At 47.7% G+C, this 18,337-nt stretch overlaps 1 protein-coding gene across 3 annotated transcripts in view; it reads left to right on the forward strand.

Annotated features, from left to right (window-relative positions):
* The window catches only part of SH3PXD2A (SH3 and PX domains 2A), a 234,516-nt gene that overhangs the window by 35,923 nt on the left and 180,256 nt on the right, over nt 1–18,337 (forward strand). For all 3 annotated transcript variants that reach the window (XM_077877769.1, XM_077877766.1, XM_077877767.1), the window contains exon 2: nt 18,048–18,128. In XM_077877769.1, coding sequence (XP_077733895.1) covers nt 18,048–18,128 — 81 coding nt within the window. The remainder of the gene's footprint in view (nt 1–18,047; nt 18,129–18,337) is intronic.

An 18,337-nucleotide genomic window follows, 5' to 3' on the forward strand; every position in this document is an offset into this window, starting at 1 on the left:
TTCATCAGCCCCAGGACTTACCGAACTTGAATGTTTTGCCACTCAGCTAAAGAAAAATAATGTCTTTGTAGCTCCGATTTCTTTTTTTTTTTCATTGACACATGAGATTGAGTGTCTTTTCATGGATGGATTGGCCATTTGTATTTCTTTTTTGGCAAATGCCTATTTACATTCTTGGTCCATTTAAAATTTTTCTGTTGGGTGGTTCAACTCATTACTCTGGATTGTTTCTTAGGTAGTGGAATGGTCTCTAAGGGGGCTTGGAGGCATCAGTTTCCTCTGGGGTTGTGAGTTGGAAGTGAGCCTCTTTACCTCCCACCAAGAAGCTGTCCTGGGTTTGCCCTGAGCTTCCTGGGGTTCTCACTGTTAACAGGTGTGATGGTGCAGCTCTCACCTTCACCCCAATGCTGGACAGTGCATCCGGGAGAGCAGAGAGCATGTGATCATATGGCTTGGTGTTGGTTGGACCTGCTGCTTCTGTATTTAGGGGAGTGAGGTGCATGGCAGGGTGCCAGGGAAGAACCTTGTGTGAGTGCAGATGTATGAGAGCCCCAGAATTTCTTGGAGGGGGCTTGGGCCACTGGGGGTGACATCTGCAATGGGAAGCACTCCATTAGAGAGTATTTTTGAAATAACAAATTCACTGAAGTTGCTTTTGTGATTAGTAGATATAATAAACAGAAAAGCCCAGCTGTTTACTTCCCAGAATAAAGAAGTATAGAAATAAATAAGAAGGATGAAATCAGTAATAAAATAATAATAAGAGATTTACCACTTGAACTTGGAGCCGGCCGATGGCAATTGTGGAGGTGGGGCTGTCTCCTTTGGCACCACCAACCCCGGGCAAGCCAGGAGTAAAAGAATGAGCTTCCACATGTTGGCTGTTTGCTGCAGGCCAGGCATGTGCTAAGCACTTTGAATGCATTTTCCCATCTAATCCACACTGAGACTGTCCAAAGCAGTTTCCTCAGTTTATAGGCAGGGAAATGGAGGCTCAGAGAAATTAGATAATTTATGCAAGATCTCACACCAACTAAGAGGCAAAGTTAGCTTTTCATACCAGCAGCTCTTGGACACCACACATTGGACTTCACTGTCTCTTCCGTACACCCTTGACTCCTTGGTTGAGGCTGGAGGGAGAACCCACACATAGGGTGGAGATGGGGGCTGCAGTGTCTGGCTGAGCCTCCCTCCCCCACATTCCCCCCTCCGCCGCTGCAGCCCAGCTGGCATCTCAGAGGACAGGGCTAAGAGGGGTGGGCCTGATTTGGGGCTCTGGTGTGCGGCCTGGGAGGGCTGGAATCTATAGCTCACGCCTTTCCCTGCATGGGCCTGGGTGTGAGTGAAGATGTGGGGAGGGGGCCTGCTCCCTGGAGGTGGGCTCTGGCCAAGTGAAACAGGCTGAGGTCAGAGGGAGGGGGCCGCTCTCCACCAGGGAATGCCTGGATGACGTGACTTTGGGGGGCACTGGGGGAGGAGGCCGGCTGTGTGTTTCTCGTCTCACCTCCAAGCCTGGGCCAGATGGGGAATCAGTGCGGGAAGCCGCGCCAGATGATGCAGCTTCTGGCAGGCTTCCCTGGGTGCCGTGCGTGGCTCTTCTCCAGCCGGCCTGGCAGGGCCCTCCTCCTCCTCCCTCAGGGGACCTGAGAGCGAAGGACATTCTGGAGTTGGCTACGGCAGAGAAGAGGGTCTCCTCTGGCCTCGCAGCAGGAAAGGGCCGGGAGGAGCGGGTTGGGGGCCCCGAAGACGTGACCTGGTACTCCCTTCCCTCATTTCAAATGGCTCTGGATTCTGAGCCAAGTTTGGAGGAGGGAGGGGAGGTTTATAAGGTTTGCTTTCGGATCTGGACCCGGAGAGTGAACTGAGCATAAAACAAAGCCTCAGACTTCTAGTGTTTCATCCCTCTCCTTTTCCAAATGTTGCTTACACCTCATCTGCACCGAATGTCCCTAGGTGTCAGCTGCTCTTTGCACTGCCCAACAGTGAGCAGCAAAGCATCCTATGCCCTGCCAGGAACTGGGGTCCATTCCCAACCCTGAGATCTCTTTCAGTCATCCCACTGCATCCTGACTGTGGTCCATCTGGGGTCCCCCAGAGATGTCTGGAGATTTCTCAGTCTCCAGGTATCCCCTCTCTGCTTACCAGACCCCGTGCATTTCCATACTCTCATTCTCTCATGACCAGCCTGACCTACCCTCCATGCCCCTCCCCACTCCTTCCAGCCTCCTTCCTCATCTCTTTTGCCTTGGGTCCTTAGATCTCTCCACACCACTTCTTCCCTATCTCCAATCCTAAACCACTCCAGGTTCCCCACCTGAGAAACATTTGGCTGTGATCTCTGCATCTCTGCCTTCCTCTCTATTGCTCTCTCCTGCCTCCATCATGCCCTCAAGCCCCAGAGCCAGGGACTCTCAGCTCACCTCCTGGTGCTCATTGCCTTGTGCTTTGGGCTCTGGCCACCCCAGTTACTCCTGGCTCTCCACCCAGCTCCCTGCCAGCCCTTGTCTATGCCTTCTTCTGCTTCTGGCACCCTCCCACCTCTGCCACCCTCACCTTGTCACTTGGCTTACCTTCCTTATCATTATCTTTCACCCTTTGCCTTACCTCCAGCACCACCTCCTCCAGGAAGCTGGCTCAGCTTGGTGCCCCTCCTCTGGATTCCTCCACGATCTTGTATGCATCTCTCCATCATCTAGCTTCTACAGCAAATTATCCGCCAGTACCACTCTTGGCACCAGACTGAGAGCTCCCCTGGGGCCAGGATTGTGTGCAGTAAAACTTCTCACCAGTGTCCAGGGCAGGGCCCAGCACATGGTAAGCTCTCAATACTTCTTTACTGGATGGAACTGAATTTTATCACATGGCGGTGACAAGTCTTTATTGAGGATCTACCATGTGCCCAGTATCCTTAGATATTGTAGGGAAAGTGAGGAAAGTCAGGATAAAATACTTGCTTGCAAGTGGTTTATGACTCCGTTGAGGACAGTTCTGAGAATGAGTTGGAGGAATGGGTACATGTGAAATTGGCAGTCTGGGTCTTTGGTGCTGAAGTGGGTGCTGGAGCTGTGTGTGCCCCTCAGGATTTGGGAAGAGGAAGAAAAGACCCTGGGTAGAGAGGCTAATAGGCCTGGAGTGGGGGGCAAGGGATGGGTGGGACCAGATGGAAGGAGGCTGGGCCAAACACCAGGGTCAGGATTGTGAACAGACAGAAAAATAGGTTTCTAGAGAAGGTGAACAGATTTCACCTAGTTCTGCAATCACTTCCTGTGGATGCTTCCAACATCAGAGCAGGGATAGAAGATTTTAAGTGCAGTTTCTCTATCCTGGAAGCCAAACAGGAGCTGATGGTGTTCCCAGTTTTGCTGCTTGATTGGGAAAGCCTTACTGCACGCCAGGCTCTGCCGGGGCCAGCGAACTCTCTAGGCAAAGAGAGCAAGATGTTTCTGGCATTACTTTTTTCCAGTCGTCTGCAAAAGAGAACCTGGTTTCTTCTTACTGGGCCTGGGAAAACAGGTGCCTTTTAAGCCAGGCACACCTACTATGTGCCGGTGTTGATGATCTGCAACATGGGGCCCAGGGGCCCAGGAGTAGTCTTCTCCAAGATTAATGGACATAACATGACCCCTACCTACACAAGCTTGCTGTGTCACAGATGCAGGGGCAGAGGGAACACCAGGGCTGAGGCAGCCCAGGGAGGCTTCTAGGAGGCAGTGGGTCCTGATTGGGCCTTGAAAGAATTAGACACACTGAGAGGATGGAGAAATAGAGCCTGCCTGGCAAGAACACCCTTAACTGAGAGTGACATCTTTTCCTTTCTAGTATTAAACAGTTTTATTGAGATATAATTCATATACTGTACAATTAACCAACTTAAAGCAAACAGTTCAACAGTTTCTAGTATATTCACAGATAATGTGCAACTGTTACCACTGTCAATTTTAGAGTATTTTGATCATTCCTTTTTGAGGGTAACCCCATTAGCAGTCACTTCTTATTTCCCCTAATGTCACCACCCATGAGCCTTAGGCAACCACTCATCTATTACCGTCTCTCCAGATTTGCCTATTCTGGGCATCTCATATAAATGGGACCATGTAAAATGTGGCCATTTGTGTCTGCTTCTTTCATTTAAGATAATGTTTTCAAGGTCCATCCATGTTTTAGCATGTATCAGTGATTCATTCCTTTTTATAACTGAATAATGTTCCATTGTATGGCTGTAACATATCTTATTTTAAAAAGATTCATTTTAGAGAGAGGGAGGGAAAGCAGGAGGAGGGGCAGAGAGAGAATCTCAAGCAGATACCCTGCCAAGCACAGAGCCTGATGTGGGTAGGACATGCTCTCACGACCCCAAGGTCATGACCGGAGCTGAAATCAAGAGTCAGATGCTCAGCCAACTGAGCTACCCAGGAACCCCGTCACACATCATGTTATTTATCTATTCATCAGTTGGTGAACATTAGGTTGTTTTCACTTTTTGGTTATTATATAATATTTTATAGTACAATGCCACTGTCAACATTTGCATACAAGTTTTTATGTGGACATGAGTTTTCATTTCCCCTGGACAGATGTCTTGGTGACAGATAGTCATATGGTGACTCTATGTGGTGTGTTAAAATTTCTCTACATCTTTGCCAACACTTATTATTCTCTCTGTTTTTGATTATGGCCATCCTAAGTAGATGTGAATTGATATTTCACCATGTTTTTTTTTTTTTTTTTTTTTAATTTTTATTTATTTATGATAGTCACAGAGAGAGAGAGAGGCAGAGACACAGGCAGAGGGAGAAGCAGGCTCCATGCACCGGGAGCCCGACGTGGGATTCGATCCCGGGTCTCCAGGATCGCGCCCTGGGCCAAAGGCAGGCGCCAAACCGCTGCGCCACCCAGGGATCCCTCACCATGTTTTTTTTTAAGATTTTTTTTATTTATTCATGAGAGACAGAGAGAGAGAGAGAGAGAGAAAGGCAGAGACACAGGTAGAGGGAGAAGCAGGCTCCATGCAGGGAGCCCAACATGGTACTCGATCCCAGGTCTCCAGGATCACACCCTGGGCTGAAGGCAGTGCTAAACCGCTGAGCCACCCGGGCTGCCCCTTCACCATGGTTTTTATTTGCATTTTCCTGATGGCTTACAAATTTGAGCATCTCTTCTTATACATATTGGCCATTTGCATATCTTGTTTGGAGAAAAGTCTATTGAGATCCTTTGCCCATTTTTAAGGTGGATTATTTATCTTATTATTGAATGGTAAGAGTTCTTTGTATGTTCTAGATACAAGTTGCTTATCATATATATGGTTTGCAAATATTTTCTCCTGTTCTCTCAATTGTCTTTTCACTTTCTTCCTGATATACTGTGAAGCACAAAAGTTTCTGATCTTGATGTAGTCCAGTTTATTTGATTGCTGGTTTTGGTGTCATGTTTTAGAAACCATTGGCTAGTCCAAGGTCATGAGGATTTGTACCTATATTTTCTCCTAAGATTTGTTTTGGTTTCATCACTCACGTGGAAGTATTTGATTCATTTTGAGTTAACTTTTGTATATGATATGAGGGTGGGTTCCCTTCCAGTTTTGAATTGAGTCAGACTTGAGGTTCCCACCCACCTTCCCATTTGGTGAGCTTTCCTCTTTGGATATAGGTCTCAACTCACATATCCACTCCTAACAGTGGCCTTCCCTGACCATGTATTTAAAGGAGCCACCTCCCCTGTCATCGGTTTCTGTTACTGCACTCCATTTTATCAGACCATCAGAAATGATCGTATGTGTGCCTGATGCTCCCCATACAAACTCCATGAGGATAGACTGTCTGGCTCACTGCCCGTATGTCCAGTGCCAGAGCCTGGCACTCAGCTGGTGCTCAAGCTGTTTATTTGTTGAGAGCGGGAAACTTTCTGTTAAAGGAGCTACTTTCCTAGTGGATTTTGCTAAAACTTTGTGTTTCTGGCCTCAGAGAGTTGGAAGTTGGAGAGCTGAGAGGAGGTCACTCATCTCCTGCCCTGACCATCCCATTACTTCACGAGATAGTTCCTTCCTTCTTTGGCCACTCTGGCTGAAAGCATCCTCTGGACATTGGGCAAAGACCTGCTTTCCTATAAGCACTCATGGTCCACCATCTGCCTTGGGGTGCAACTGAAGTTGAACATCCCATATTCGTGGGCCTTTAAATATATGAAACCAGCTGTCGTGTGTCTCTTGCATGCCTTTTCTGGGTTCAGCACCTCTACTTCTTTCAGCTGTTCCTCCTGGAGCCAAACAGGGCTGGATTCTGACCCCTCACTCACTGATGTAGGTTCCGGGGAGGTGAGGATGGTCACAGGCTGCCAAAGAAAGCGAAACAGCCATAGCTCAGAACAAATGAGTCCCTTGTTTTCTTTTTCCCATTTGAGCTGGTGAATTCCAAAATTGGAGACGGAACTTTCAGAAAAATCACCGAATACATGCTTTCTCACTAGCCCTCTTGAAGGCAGAGCTGACTGTTAATAGTACAAATTATACTATCATATTGCTTTCTGTAATGAGTATTTTTTTTCAGCTAGTTCAGTGCTGTTTTTAGTATTATTTCACCTTAGTGGTTCGCAACCTGTAACAACCAGTAGACTCACCCAGGGAGCTCTGAAAATTACCAGTGCCACCCCATCTTTCAAGATTCTGATTTAAATGGTGTGTGTGTGGTGGTGGGGGTGGGGAGGGTGAGGCCTAGAGTGGCAGTGTTTTTAAAGCACTCCAGGTGATTGTATGTTTTTGCAGAGTTGCAGACCTTGGTTTCAAGGACTCAACATTGAACTTGAAATCCCCTAAAACTCCCCAAGAATGAGCAAACATTGGATTTTAGCAGAATATTTAGGAGATGACATTAGCTAAGAGGACACAATTATTTTATAAGATGGAAATTTTGCTTTAAATTATGAAAGCTGTACAAGTCCAAAAGAAGTAAAAAAGAAATGTATGAAGTGTAAAGTGAAATTATTCTGTTTCTCCTTCTCTTAACCCAAATAACTACTTATCAATTTGTTGCATTTCTTTCCAGACTTTCCAAATATTCATGCATATTCACACATACAAACCCCCCATAACACACCTCTCCCCAAATAAATCTGATTATATTGTACACATTCTGTTTCGTAATCTGTTTTTTTTTCTTTTCTCAGTGTACTATGGACATTTTACCAAAATGACACAGAAAGAGCCACCTTCTTTTTAACAGGTGTATGAATCAGAGTTTATTTGACTATTTTTCTTAATCACTAGACATTCAGTATTCCTTACTTTTTCCCTTAATTTTACAAAAAGTGCTGCCATAGACAGCTTTATATACATAAACACATACAGCACACACATGCATATGCACACCTACACATACACACACTTGTGTGGATAAATTCTTAGAGGTGAAATCATTAAGTCAAAGGCAATATGAGTAGAAGATAGAGATTGCCGAAATGCTTTCCAAAACGACTGTTCCAGTCTGTCCCCTGCAACAAAATTCCTAATGACAGCTATTTGCCCTGTGTCAAAAATGGAGCTTTGCTGAGCACAGCAGAGAGGAAGGTGTGAGTGTGTCAGATGGTGGGGAGGAAACGCTGGGGTCATTTCCCCTGCACACTGTGTGTGGAGGAGGCCGCTGGCCTCTGGCCTTGCCTGGCTGCTCTGTTTCCCAGGAAGAGGAAGCCAAGCTGTGTGTGTTAACCTTTGTCTTGCTCTCTAGGGTGTGACGAGGGAGTGGGGCACGTTCACAGGATGTGTGTGTCCAGGTCAGCTGGCCCAGGTCAGTCATTGATTTGAGACTGTGTGGAGTGAGAATCCTCATTTCTAACCCTTTCCTAGACCCATTGGGCTATGTCTAAGCCCCGTCGAAGCTCAGGAGTGTGACCCTCTTTTATAGTTCAGGACAGGATACATTGGTTTAAGGTTTCCAGGACTCTAGCTCCTGAAAGTTAAAATGCATCTAGAATTTTTCTTGATTTTCATAATAGGGTAAACCTCCTTCCCCTGATCTGGGCACACTGCCACCCTGTCTGGGCTCCTGGGCATTAGCCAAGATGTCCACTGTCCATTGCTGCCTTTCCATTGGAGCACCTGCTGGTGCAAGGTGGTCAGACCTGTCTGCTCTGATAAGCTGGCTTGGAACCAGAGGGTGGTGGCACAGTTGAGGGACAAAGGTACAAAGGTTCAACCATGTGCTTTCAGGAACTCTGAAAAGCATGGAGTGGGGACCACATCCAGAGCTCTAGAAACCCAAGGTGGGTTTCTTTCAAGACTCAGGGCTAATTGGTGCCTCCAGAAACTTCTAGGGGAGAAGCTAAAATTCTAAGTGCAAAAGGCCATGCCAGGTACTTTGAAGGCAATGGGGAGCGGGGGTGGAGATGAGAAATGGAGGTCACAGTTATTGAGCAGCTACAGTGTCCCAGGCACTGGGCTTTTGTGTTCTCATTAATCCTCACAGTGAGGCAGTTATTAGCACCCTTATTTTATGGATGGGAAGTAAGGCTCAGAGTGAGTAATGACTTTTCATGGAGCCGATCTGATGAACTCAGATCATGTAAAATAGAGTGCTGGTCCCCACGCAGCCCTCCTTACCTGCCTGCCACACGGGTGACTTCAGGACTGAGAGATCACCCACCCATGAAGCAACCCTTCGACAGAGCAGCAGATTGAAGCATGAGGGCAGACCTTTGTGGCAGGGACTCTGCCTTGTTCTGGGTAGTCTGGTGTAGTTATTAAGAGAATGAGGTGGTCAGGCTATTTAGTCAATGCCACATTCTAGGCCAAGCTCCATGACCTGCCACCACCAGTATGACCAGGTAGATCCATTACCTCTCTAGGTGTCTACATTGACTAGAGATAATAACAAGGATTAAATGAGATGATCTGAATAAAGTGCTTAGGAAAGCCTGGAATGCAGTAAGTGCTCCATGAAGTGGGCCTGGCTATTACTGTTCTTACTCATGAAATCGATAGTGTGTGCATATAAGAAAAAGGTGTCTAAGAACAGACTCTCTTTGCTGTTTCTCTTCTAGTTCTGGGGATTATATACACAGAGCTTTGACAGCTGAACCTTCTTTTAAGGTCTGGTCCGTGTAGGGTTTGTAAATCCTGGGAGCTCCTACTTTAGACACTCATTTCCCCTCCAGGAAACAAGAAATAAAGAAGAAAAAAAGCCTCCGACCCAGACGGGCCTGCCACAGCTCGCCCAGTCTTTCAGTGGGCTGCTCCTGAGGACAGCCATTGTCGTCCTGGCTCCAGACAGCACTTAATGTTTGTGCTTCTGCTTTCCTAGGCCAGTGCTGGTTCTGCTACTGGTGTGCACATGTGGGGGTGTGTGCGGGTGTGTGCATGCACATGTGCACATGTGTGCATCCTCATCCATCAGTGGCCCTGTTTCCTACTTCCCATTCTCCTTCTGCTCCAGTTCCTGGTGTCATGGTTCATGTGTCAGAGCAAAGGGAAAGAAGTTGGTTGACACCATCTCTATTCCTGGGTATCTGAATAGCTAATGTTCATTAGCTATTAATGTTCATACCTGCCGTGTGCCACGTCCTGTGTTGAGTGCCCCATGTCCATCATCACATTTAATGGGAAGCTCTCATTATACACCACACTTTGCAGCTAAGGAAACTGTGACTAAGAGAAGCTAAGACACTTGCCCAAGCCCACACAGCAGAGAAATGTTAGAGCTAAAATTTAAACTCATCAAATGTTTTCAAAACTGTCTTCCTCTTCCTTGGTGCCAACACTGCCCTTGGTCCTTTCTGAGCCTTACTTTTTGGCACCCCATGACTCCATCTTGCACTGTTTGCCTACTTGATTTTGTCAGATTGAGCTATAAGGGCCTGGAGGTTGGGTCATTGCCTCATCTTTAGCTTGGCACAAAACTGGGTACTAGGTGAGCATTCACTCAACATTTGTTGGTTGTTTCATTCCTTCACTTACTTAAGGGACATTAAATGAATATCTCTTAGGCGTAAAGTGTCATGCTGAGAATTAGGATGCCATAATCTGCCTTCAGGGAGCTTCCCTTCTAATGGGGAGATATAGGGTTAGCTCGATGAATCCTCGCAACAGCCCAAAGGTGAGGTGACTCTTGTTATCTCCACCAGTAAGTGTAGATACAAATAATATGGAGGCCTTTTCCAGACTCTCTTGCCTACCTAGTGCCCTTCGACTTAAATTAGTAATCAAGGCCCAACCATGATCCATGCAGACAATAGCAGGCACCCACACTGAGTGTGATGGGTGCCCACTAAATACTCTCGAAGGTGTTTGATAAGGTACAGGAGCCCGCTGACTGTCCCCTCTCCAAATCCCTTTAAAAAGCCCTTCATCCCAGATGAGGGCCATGTGGTGCAGACTGGCCGTGGTGGCAGTGGCTATGTTTCCGTGGCTGGGGGACAGGTAGTTCTGAGAGAAGCATTCTGCAGCACATGCCCCGTCCCTCGCAGATCCTTCCTGGGGCCGCTTCAGCTGCATTTACTGTGACTGGCACATAACCACGAGGTCCAGAGGGGCCTGGAGTAGGTTGATCTGAGGACTGGCCATTAGCCCTGTGGCCAGTGCGTACACGTACATGCTGGGGTGGGGGAGGCACCCTCCACGTCCAGGCTTCTAGGTAGTGGTTGTTCCCCAAATCTCCAGCATCACCATCTTCCCCACCCCAAGAACAAGCACTCACCCTAGAGGAGGGTTTGGAGTTTTAATAGGGCCGTACCCTGAGAGTAAGCAGAAACTTTAGTCAGGTAGCCACAGGCTATTAACCTTGATCTTGCTGGTGGGGTTTTAGGTTGGCAAAGGGCCTTGCACTGAGCCAGCTGTATTTGTAGTCTACCCTCAGACACAAGGGATTTGCTTCTGGGGGCGAGGGGATAGTCCCCAGGTGTTGCTGCCAGTGGCCTCTTTGGTGCTTCCAGCCCCATGGATTTTCACTCAGTAGATCTGTCAGTTAGGCATCATTTCGGTATGTCCTGAAAACTGGCAGGTCTGAGGAACTCCAGGGCTGCTAGGGAAGATGTTTACTGCCCTTGCAGCTGGAAGGGACATACTCAGCCGTGTGGAATAGACAAGGACACAGCATTAGACAGGAACAACCCTATGCTGGGTTGTTTTGAGCCAACAATTATCAAATAAAGGCAGATATAATAACTAGCTAATTGTAGGAAACAAACTATGGGTGCTGCAAGAGATGGGTACAGACTTGCTAGGCTAGTGGACCCAGGTCAGATGCTGGGTTCTGGGGCTTTCTGTCTGGGTACAGTCAAGAGGAGTCATTGACACCATGGCCTTCACTGCTTCCTGTGGGACTCAGTGGGCCCCCTGCAGGGAGGATGGGGGCATTGGCCCAACATTTGGTATAGCTGCTTACACTAGGGGCAGCAGCCCTGGGGGTCCTCTACCTTACCAGGTAGTTTGGACCTCAAGGATTAGTCTGGCCTAGTTTGCAACTGATGTTTGGCTCCTCCTCTCCCTGGAGTAGGGCATAGTACATGGGACCCTTGAACCGAGGGTTAGAGCTGACTGGTACTTAGGAGGGCTGGCGTCATCTTCTTGGAGAACTTGGCATGATGAACTGCTCTGGCCAGAAGCCAGAGCAACAATCATGTCCCCAGATGTAAACTCCCCTTTGCTGGCTGTGTTCATTCAGACTTCTGGGGCCAAATCCTTTAGTATTTGTTCTCAAATGTTAAGCCATCTAGAAGATTTGCGGGGAGTTGAAGAGCTGAGTCCTGAGGAGGCATTGTGACCTCAGGACTCTAAAAAGCAGTGACAGCCCACCCAGGGGAACAGGGTGCTGTGTTCTGGCCAGAACCACTGTGTATGCATTAGAGTAAAGCACCCCTTTCTCTGTGTGCCTGCAATTTCCAGCCAAGTGTACAGTTGGCAGTGCAGGGTGTAGGTTGGATTTCAGCTCCTACTTGCCCCTTGGCTGAGCAGTCTTGTGCAACTATGAACAACTTGTGCAACTGTATGCAATGGTCCTAGTCCCAGCCACCTGATGCACTATGGTGTGAGCAGGTGAAGGAAGACTGTCATTGAGTTTCCATTTGGCTTGGGGCCAGGGAAGCTGGCAGAGGTCCAGAGAAAATAAGACCTTCCTTAGTAAACTGAGCCACAGTGCCACGAAGATATAGGGTTTCTTCCATAGTTCCTAACTCCTTGCCTCTAACCGTACTTTTCGTCAGCACAGGAGCAATAGATATTTATTGGCACTTTCCAATTAAACGTGGGATAGGTCCTAGGACTTCTAAGAATGGTTGCACCATATCTTTGGGTTGTTCATTGGTCACAGCCCCAGTCTGATCCTGGATGTCCCTCCACGGGAACAAGGCTGGGCTTCATTCTCAGTGCTCTGGTATTAAGCTGTGAGTCTGATTTGCATCATGGCTGTTTTCTTGTTGAAAGGAGCAAGACTTGGAAGCTGTGGAAGTGTTGGAAGCCTCAAACATTTCTGGGCCTGGTGAGCTGAGTGGATGGAAGGTGGCCCAGAGTGAGTGGGCTGGTGGGACCAAGGCATCATGCTGGGTGTCTCCCAAGAGTTTCCGCAGTTGTATCTGTGGTGGAGACCCTGATCTGTAGAGGGTAAGCAGGGCAGGTGGATGTGAGACTGTGGAGCTGCCTCTCTGAGAGAAGCTGGACGCAGTTGCTGGTCAGCAGGGAGGCCTCCTAGAGGCCTGCCATCTGTCTGAAATGGCCAGAAATGGGGGAAATAGAATCCATGGGTTTTTAAAATCCAGAAGTAAGGAAAACGCCACCCAGGAAACATAACCCCAAGTAAAGTGTGGGGCAGCAGGATGTTTAATTGCAAACCTTTCTTGAGAACCAGCTGCAGGGTAATGTTATCTTGGCTGCTCCTGCAGCTAGAGGAGAATTTATCTGGGCCCCTCACGCAGTCCCAGTAAACAGAGCTGGCTTTCTCAGATGACCTCTGCCCTGTCCCCTTCCCCTCCACCTGCTCTTTCTTGGGGGGTTTATTGCTAGGGTTTCCAATGCTGACAGGGCCAGCTCCGAGAGGCTTGAGGAGCTCATTGTGGGAAAGCAGATGGGCCAAGGGGGAGGGATGGGTTGGGCTGGAATTTTGCATATCCATACTCATCTGGAATGATAATCTAGGATGTTTAATGTTTGGAGGAAAGCAGACAAGTCCTTGAAAGAAGCTGCCCAGATGAAAGAAAGGGGTCTGGAGACTGTCCTCAGATTTCTGGGATTCTATTTCCAGGAGGTCTCTGATCATTTCCTCAATTCTTTTTTTTTTTTTTTAAGATTTATTTATTTATTCATGAGAGACATAGAGAGAGAGGCAGAGGGAGAAGCAGGCAGGCTACCTGCAAGAGCCTGATGCTGGACTTGATCCCGTAATGTCAGGATCATGCCCTGAGCCAAAGGCAGATGCTCAATCGCTGAGCCACCCAGGCGTCCCGATCATTTCCTCAATTCAAGATTTAGACCATTTGTCCAGGAGGGAGGCTGGGGGGCCTCTGGTAAATCCTAAAAGTCTGGGAGAACCCGGGATGGGGTTCATTTCCACACTGCTGCACCTGAGTTGCCTCATGCTTGCTCATGGGGTGGGAAGTGGGGTACAAGATGTTAGCAAGAGTAATCGTTCACCCAAAAAGGAAAGAAATGTGTTTTGAGGGGAAGCACAATGTATTGCAGCCTGGTGGCTATGGCCAGCAAGGATCACAGGGACAACTTCTGCAGCCCTGCCCTCTGGCTTTTCTCCAGAGGCTTGTCTTTGGTGTGGGTTCAGATCAAGGTTTAGATAAAGAGATAGTTCTCTAGGAAGGGAAAGGACTATTTGGAGGGTGACGGGGGTGGGGTGGGGGGGTGGGGGCTTGGTACAGAGGGGAGGGGTGCTCTGGTGGTGCACTGGGTAGCCCTAGCCTGGGAATTTCAAGATCTGGGCTCCTGTCTCAGCTCTGACACTAACAGGGTGAGCACACTTGCCATGGTAGCCAGCATAGTGGGGCAGGCCCGGCAGCCCCAAAACTTGTGCCCATCGAATAGAAGAGGAGCCTGAGGGTCTGAGAGTCTGGGCCAAGGTCTCACAGCCAATAGGGATGGCCCTGAGAGTGAAACCTAGGTGTGACTGACTCTAGAGCATGTACTTCTTCCTTAGCAAATCACCATCCTGGGTCTGAGTTTCCTCCTCTGCAGAAGGAGAGGCCTCCCAGCTGCCAGAGGCTGGGAGTCTATAATTAATTCTCCCTGGGAGGTGAAGGGAAGCCCCTAATTACTGAAGAAGATGAAGCATGGGTCATGGTAAGCCCCAGTTAAGCCCTTACTCCAGGCCCTGCTTGGTTGGCCAGGGAGAAAGGCTGCTGTCTAATGGTCTGCAGGCTCTCTCCTGGGAGGGCACTGCCATTTGGGACCTCCTTATAGTGTGTCTGCCCAGGCAGAGGTCAGGAAGGTAGCACCTGGCCATGTATAGCATCTGCTCCCTTCCCGGGACCTGTGTGAAGGGTAGATGTAGCTGGCAGGATTTGGGGGTCAAGGAGCCAGGAGTCAGCAGGGGGAATGGGGTAGGTCATAACCCCAGTGAAAACGCCAGAGCATCTGGCCACAGTCAATGAAGCCACTTGTGTGTGAGGGTTCCCTCTGCATTTGTCTGGTTTTGTAGCATTCCTGACCACTGACTTCTGTCTGGGCCCTAAGTTCTGTCTCTTCTTGCTCTCATAATTGATGTGACTCCCCCATGTTCCGCTAGGCTTATCCCCTATGCAAGGGGTACAACAGACTTTTAGGCCACCCAAAGATTTGTTAAGAAAGGGGCACCTGGGTGGCTCAGTGGTTGAGCGTCTGCCTTCAGCTCAGGGTGTGATCCTGGGGTCCTGGGATCGAGTCCCACATCAGGCTCTCCACAAGGAGCCTGCTTCTCCCTCTTGCCTATGTTTCTGCCTCACTCTCTGTGTCTCTAATGAATAAATAAATAAAATATATTTTTTAAAAAGGATGTCTTTCAGTCCTGATTAAGTATTTTGATTTAAATATCCACACTCTGAAATTTACATATAGGAAGCTAGTCCAGTGTGATGAAGAGCATGGTGTTTGGGCTCAGCCGGACCTGGGTTCAAATCCTTTGCTCTATATTTTACTAGCTGTGTGACCTTAGGCAAGTTACTTAGCTTCTCTGAACCTCAACTTTCTCCTGTATAGAATGGAGATAATAATGGCAGCTACATCACAGATTAAATGAGTAAATGCTATGAGTGCTTTACACTGTGCTGGCACGAAGTGGCCATTATCTAAATGATTTCTACCTTTTATCGTATGAGATATATGTTTATATCCCTATCTATTATAATAGTAGTTTATTTTGAGTTTGTGAACATAGGGATGGCCTTTCGCTTTGTGTTCTTTCTTATCAGGATCACATAAAACATGTCATCAGTACCTCATGTCAGGGTGGCAACCCTCACTGTTTGCTTTGTTTTATGGCCCTCTCCTTGGTTTCTATTCAGAATGAACATTGCCCAGAGCGAGGTGACCTCTGTGATGGGGCTCGGGTGGGGGAGAGGGGATTGAAGATTCAGAGCTCATTTGCTTAGAGGTTAACTGAGTAGCCAGACATAAAGCCCTGTATCCCTATGTGCAAAACCCTTGCTGTGGACTGTGTTCCCCCCAAATTCATATATTGGAGCCCTAATCCCTAGCATGATATTTGAGGTAGGGCCTTTGGGAGGTGACTAGGTTTAGATGAAGCCATGAAGATAGAGCCCCAGTAGTGGGATGAGTGCCCTTAGAAGACGAGGAGGAGACTAGAGCCCCTTCTCTGCATCACATAAGAATACAGCAACAGGGTGATCATCTGCGAGTCAGGAAGAGGCTCTCACCAGAAATCTTGATCTTGGACTTGCAGCCTCCATCACTGTGAGAAATAAATGTCTGTTGGTTAAGCTGATGGTATTTTGTTACAGCAGCCTGAACAGACTAAGACAGCCCTGCTCCAGGTATCTGGAGAATTCAGCTACCCTGATGCCAAGGGATCTAAATGCTCCTGCTCTTTGCTAGCATTCCTTCCTTCTCACAGGGGCTGAGACCCCTGGCTTCACTGGACACTTTGTTCTCACTGGTGGAGTCCCCACAGATCTACTGAATCAGAATTACTAGACAGGTGCCTGGATTCTGAGTTTTTATGAAGCTTGCCAGGAGATTTCTTTTTTTGTTTGTTTGTTTTTGTTTTCTTTTCTTTTCTCTCTCTCTCTTTTTTTTTTTTTTTTTTAGATTTTATTTATTCATTTGAGAGAGGGAGAGAGAGAGAGAGAGAGCATGATGGAGCTACATCATGAGGGACAGAAGGAAAGGGAGAAACTAACACCCCGCTGAGCAGAGAACCCAATGCAGGATTCCATTCCAGGACCCTGGGATCATGATCTAAGCCAAAAGCAGGCACCTGACTGAGCCACCCAGGTGCCCTTTGCCAGCAGATTCTGATGGACACCCTAGCAAAGGAATCATAATTGTGGATACAGCCACTCAGTCTCTTTGAGGTAGGGGTCTCACTGTGTCTCAGTGCTGTCCCTTAACCTCAGAGATGTCACAGGAGGCACCAGAGGGGAAGTTCAGCAGAATAGCCCTGAGAGCATTGAGGGGACCCCTCCCTCTCACTGTGTCTTTGGTGTGTGTTCAGGTACAAGAGACAGAAATGATAGGGACAGTAGGCCAGATTTTGGGGCAGGGGACTTTCTCCTCCATCCAACAGGCCTGCCCATCTCCTGGTCCAGAGAGCCTTCCAGATTGGGTTGAGGCACCAGCCTTAGAGAGCCTGAGTACCAAGTGAAGGTGACATTAGGAATGGGGTCCTGGAAATACCTTCATTTCAGACAAGTTTACAAATGTTACATACACTAACATCTGTCCTGCAAATCCACCTCTCATCCAGAGGGTCAGTTTGATTGTTCAGTGCAGTAAAATGTTTTCTGAGCACCCAATCCATTCTGTGCCTGGCTCTGAGCTAAGATGTAAGAATACTGGGATGAATTGCACATCTCTGAAATGCTTATGGTCATCTGAAGTGCTTGACAGAGTGGGTTCTGAGGATCAACTATAGCAGAAGTGATTTGTTAAAAGTATAGATGCCCCATTTTAATAAATGTACCACTTAAGCAGTGGGAGAGGGCAGTGGGTGTATGGGAACTCTGTACTTTCTGTTCAATTTTGCTGTGAACCTAAAACTGCTAAATAAAGCCTTTAAAAAGCATGCGGGTGGCTTAGTCTGTCTTCGGCTCAGGTCATGATCTTGGGGTCCTGGATTGGGCCCCATGTTGGGCTCATTGCTCAGTGGGTAGTCTGCTTCTCCCTCCCTGCAATGCCCCTCTCCTCCTGCTCATACTCTCTCTGTGTCTCTCAAATAAATAAAATCTTAAAGAAAAAGCCTTTATAAAACAAAATGAAATAAAATGTAGATGCTTGAGTTCTGAAACCCCAGATCTACTTATGCAGAATTTCAGAGAGTAGGGCCCCAGCATCTGCAATTTGGGAAGACCTTTTATAGAATCTTATTCACTTAAAAGTTTGAGAACTAGTGGAACCCCAGTTTATGTTTGTTATATAAAATACATATAAATGAAAAGAAGGAGATTAAAACCACTTGTAATTCTGATTTTCTAAGATAATCATCCTTAGCAGTTTACTGGATATTTAAATAAATGTGTGTAGCATCTACATACAAATGTGTATAGTGGGGATCCCTGGGTGGCGCAGTGGTGTGGCACCTGCCTTTGGCCCAGGGCGCGATCCTGGAGACCCGGGATCGAATCCCACATCGGGCTCCCGGTGCATGGAGCCTGCTTCTCCCTCTGCCTGTGTCTCTGCCTCTCTCTCTCTCTCTCTGTGACTATCATAAATAAATAAAAATTTTTAAAAAATTAAAAAAAAAAACAAAAAACCAAATGTGTATAGTGGTATGTGACACTGCTGGGTCATGGGGACAGACGTAAGAATGGTCCTGGCCATCGGGCATCCACAGTCATGTTAAATGGTGCCTGGTACAGCTTGAAGCTCAGCCTTAGTAACCCACTCATTTGCTCTTACCTTTTCTCCACAGGTATACATCATCAACGTGACCTGGTCCGACTCCACATCCCAGACCATCTACCGGAGGTACAGCAAGTTCTTTGACCTGCAGGTAAGTTGGTCTGAGTTCAGATGGTACCCAGTTTCACCTGTAGTAGCCTGAGTCTCTGGTGGGCTGGCCTCTCTCATGTCCTCACTCATCTGAAGAACCCCTGTCAGAGCTCTCAGGGTCAGCAGTAGGTCAGAGCAGAGGGACAAATGAGGAAACCTCGCCTGTCTAGCTGAGCTTGGCTCAGTTTTGGATATTGCAAGCAGACACCG

The sequence above is a fragment of the Canis aureus genome, chromosome 29 (assembly GCF_053574225.1).
Source record: "Canis aureus isolate CA01 chromosome 29, VMU_Caureus_v.1.0, whole genome shotgun sequence".
In the NCBI taxonomy this organism is placed as follows: Eukaryota; Metazoa; Chordata; class Mammalia; order Carnivora; family Canidae; genus Canis; species Canis aureus.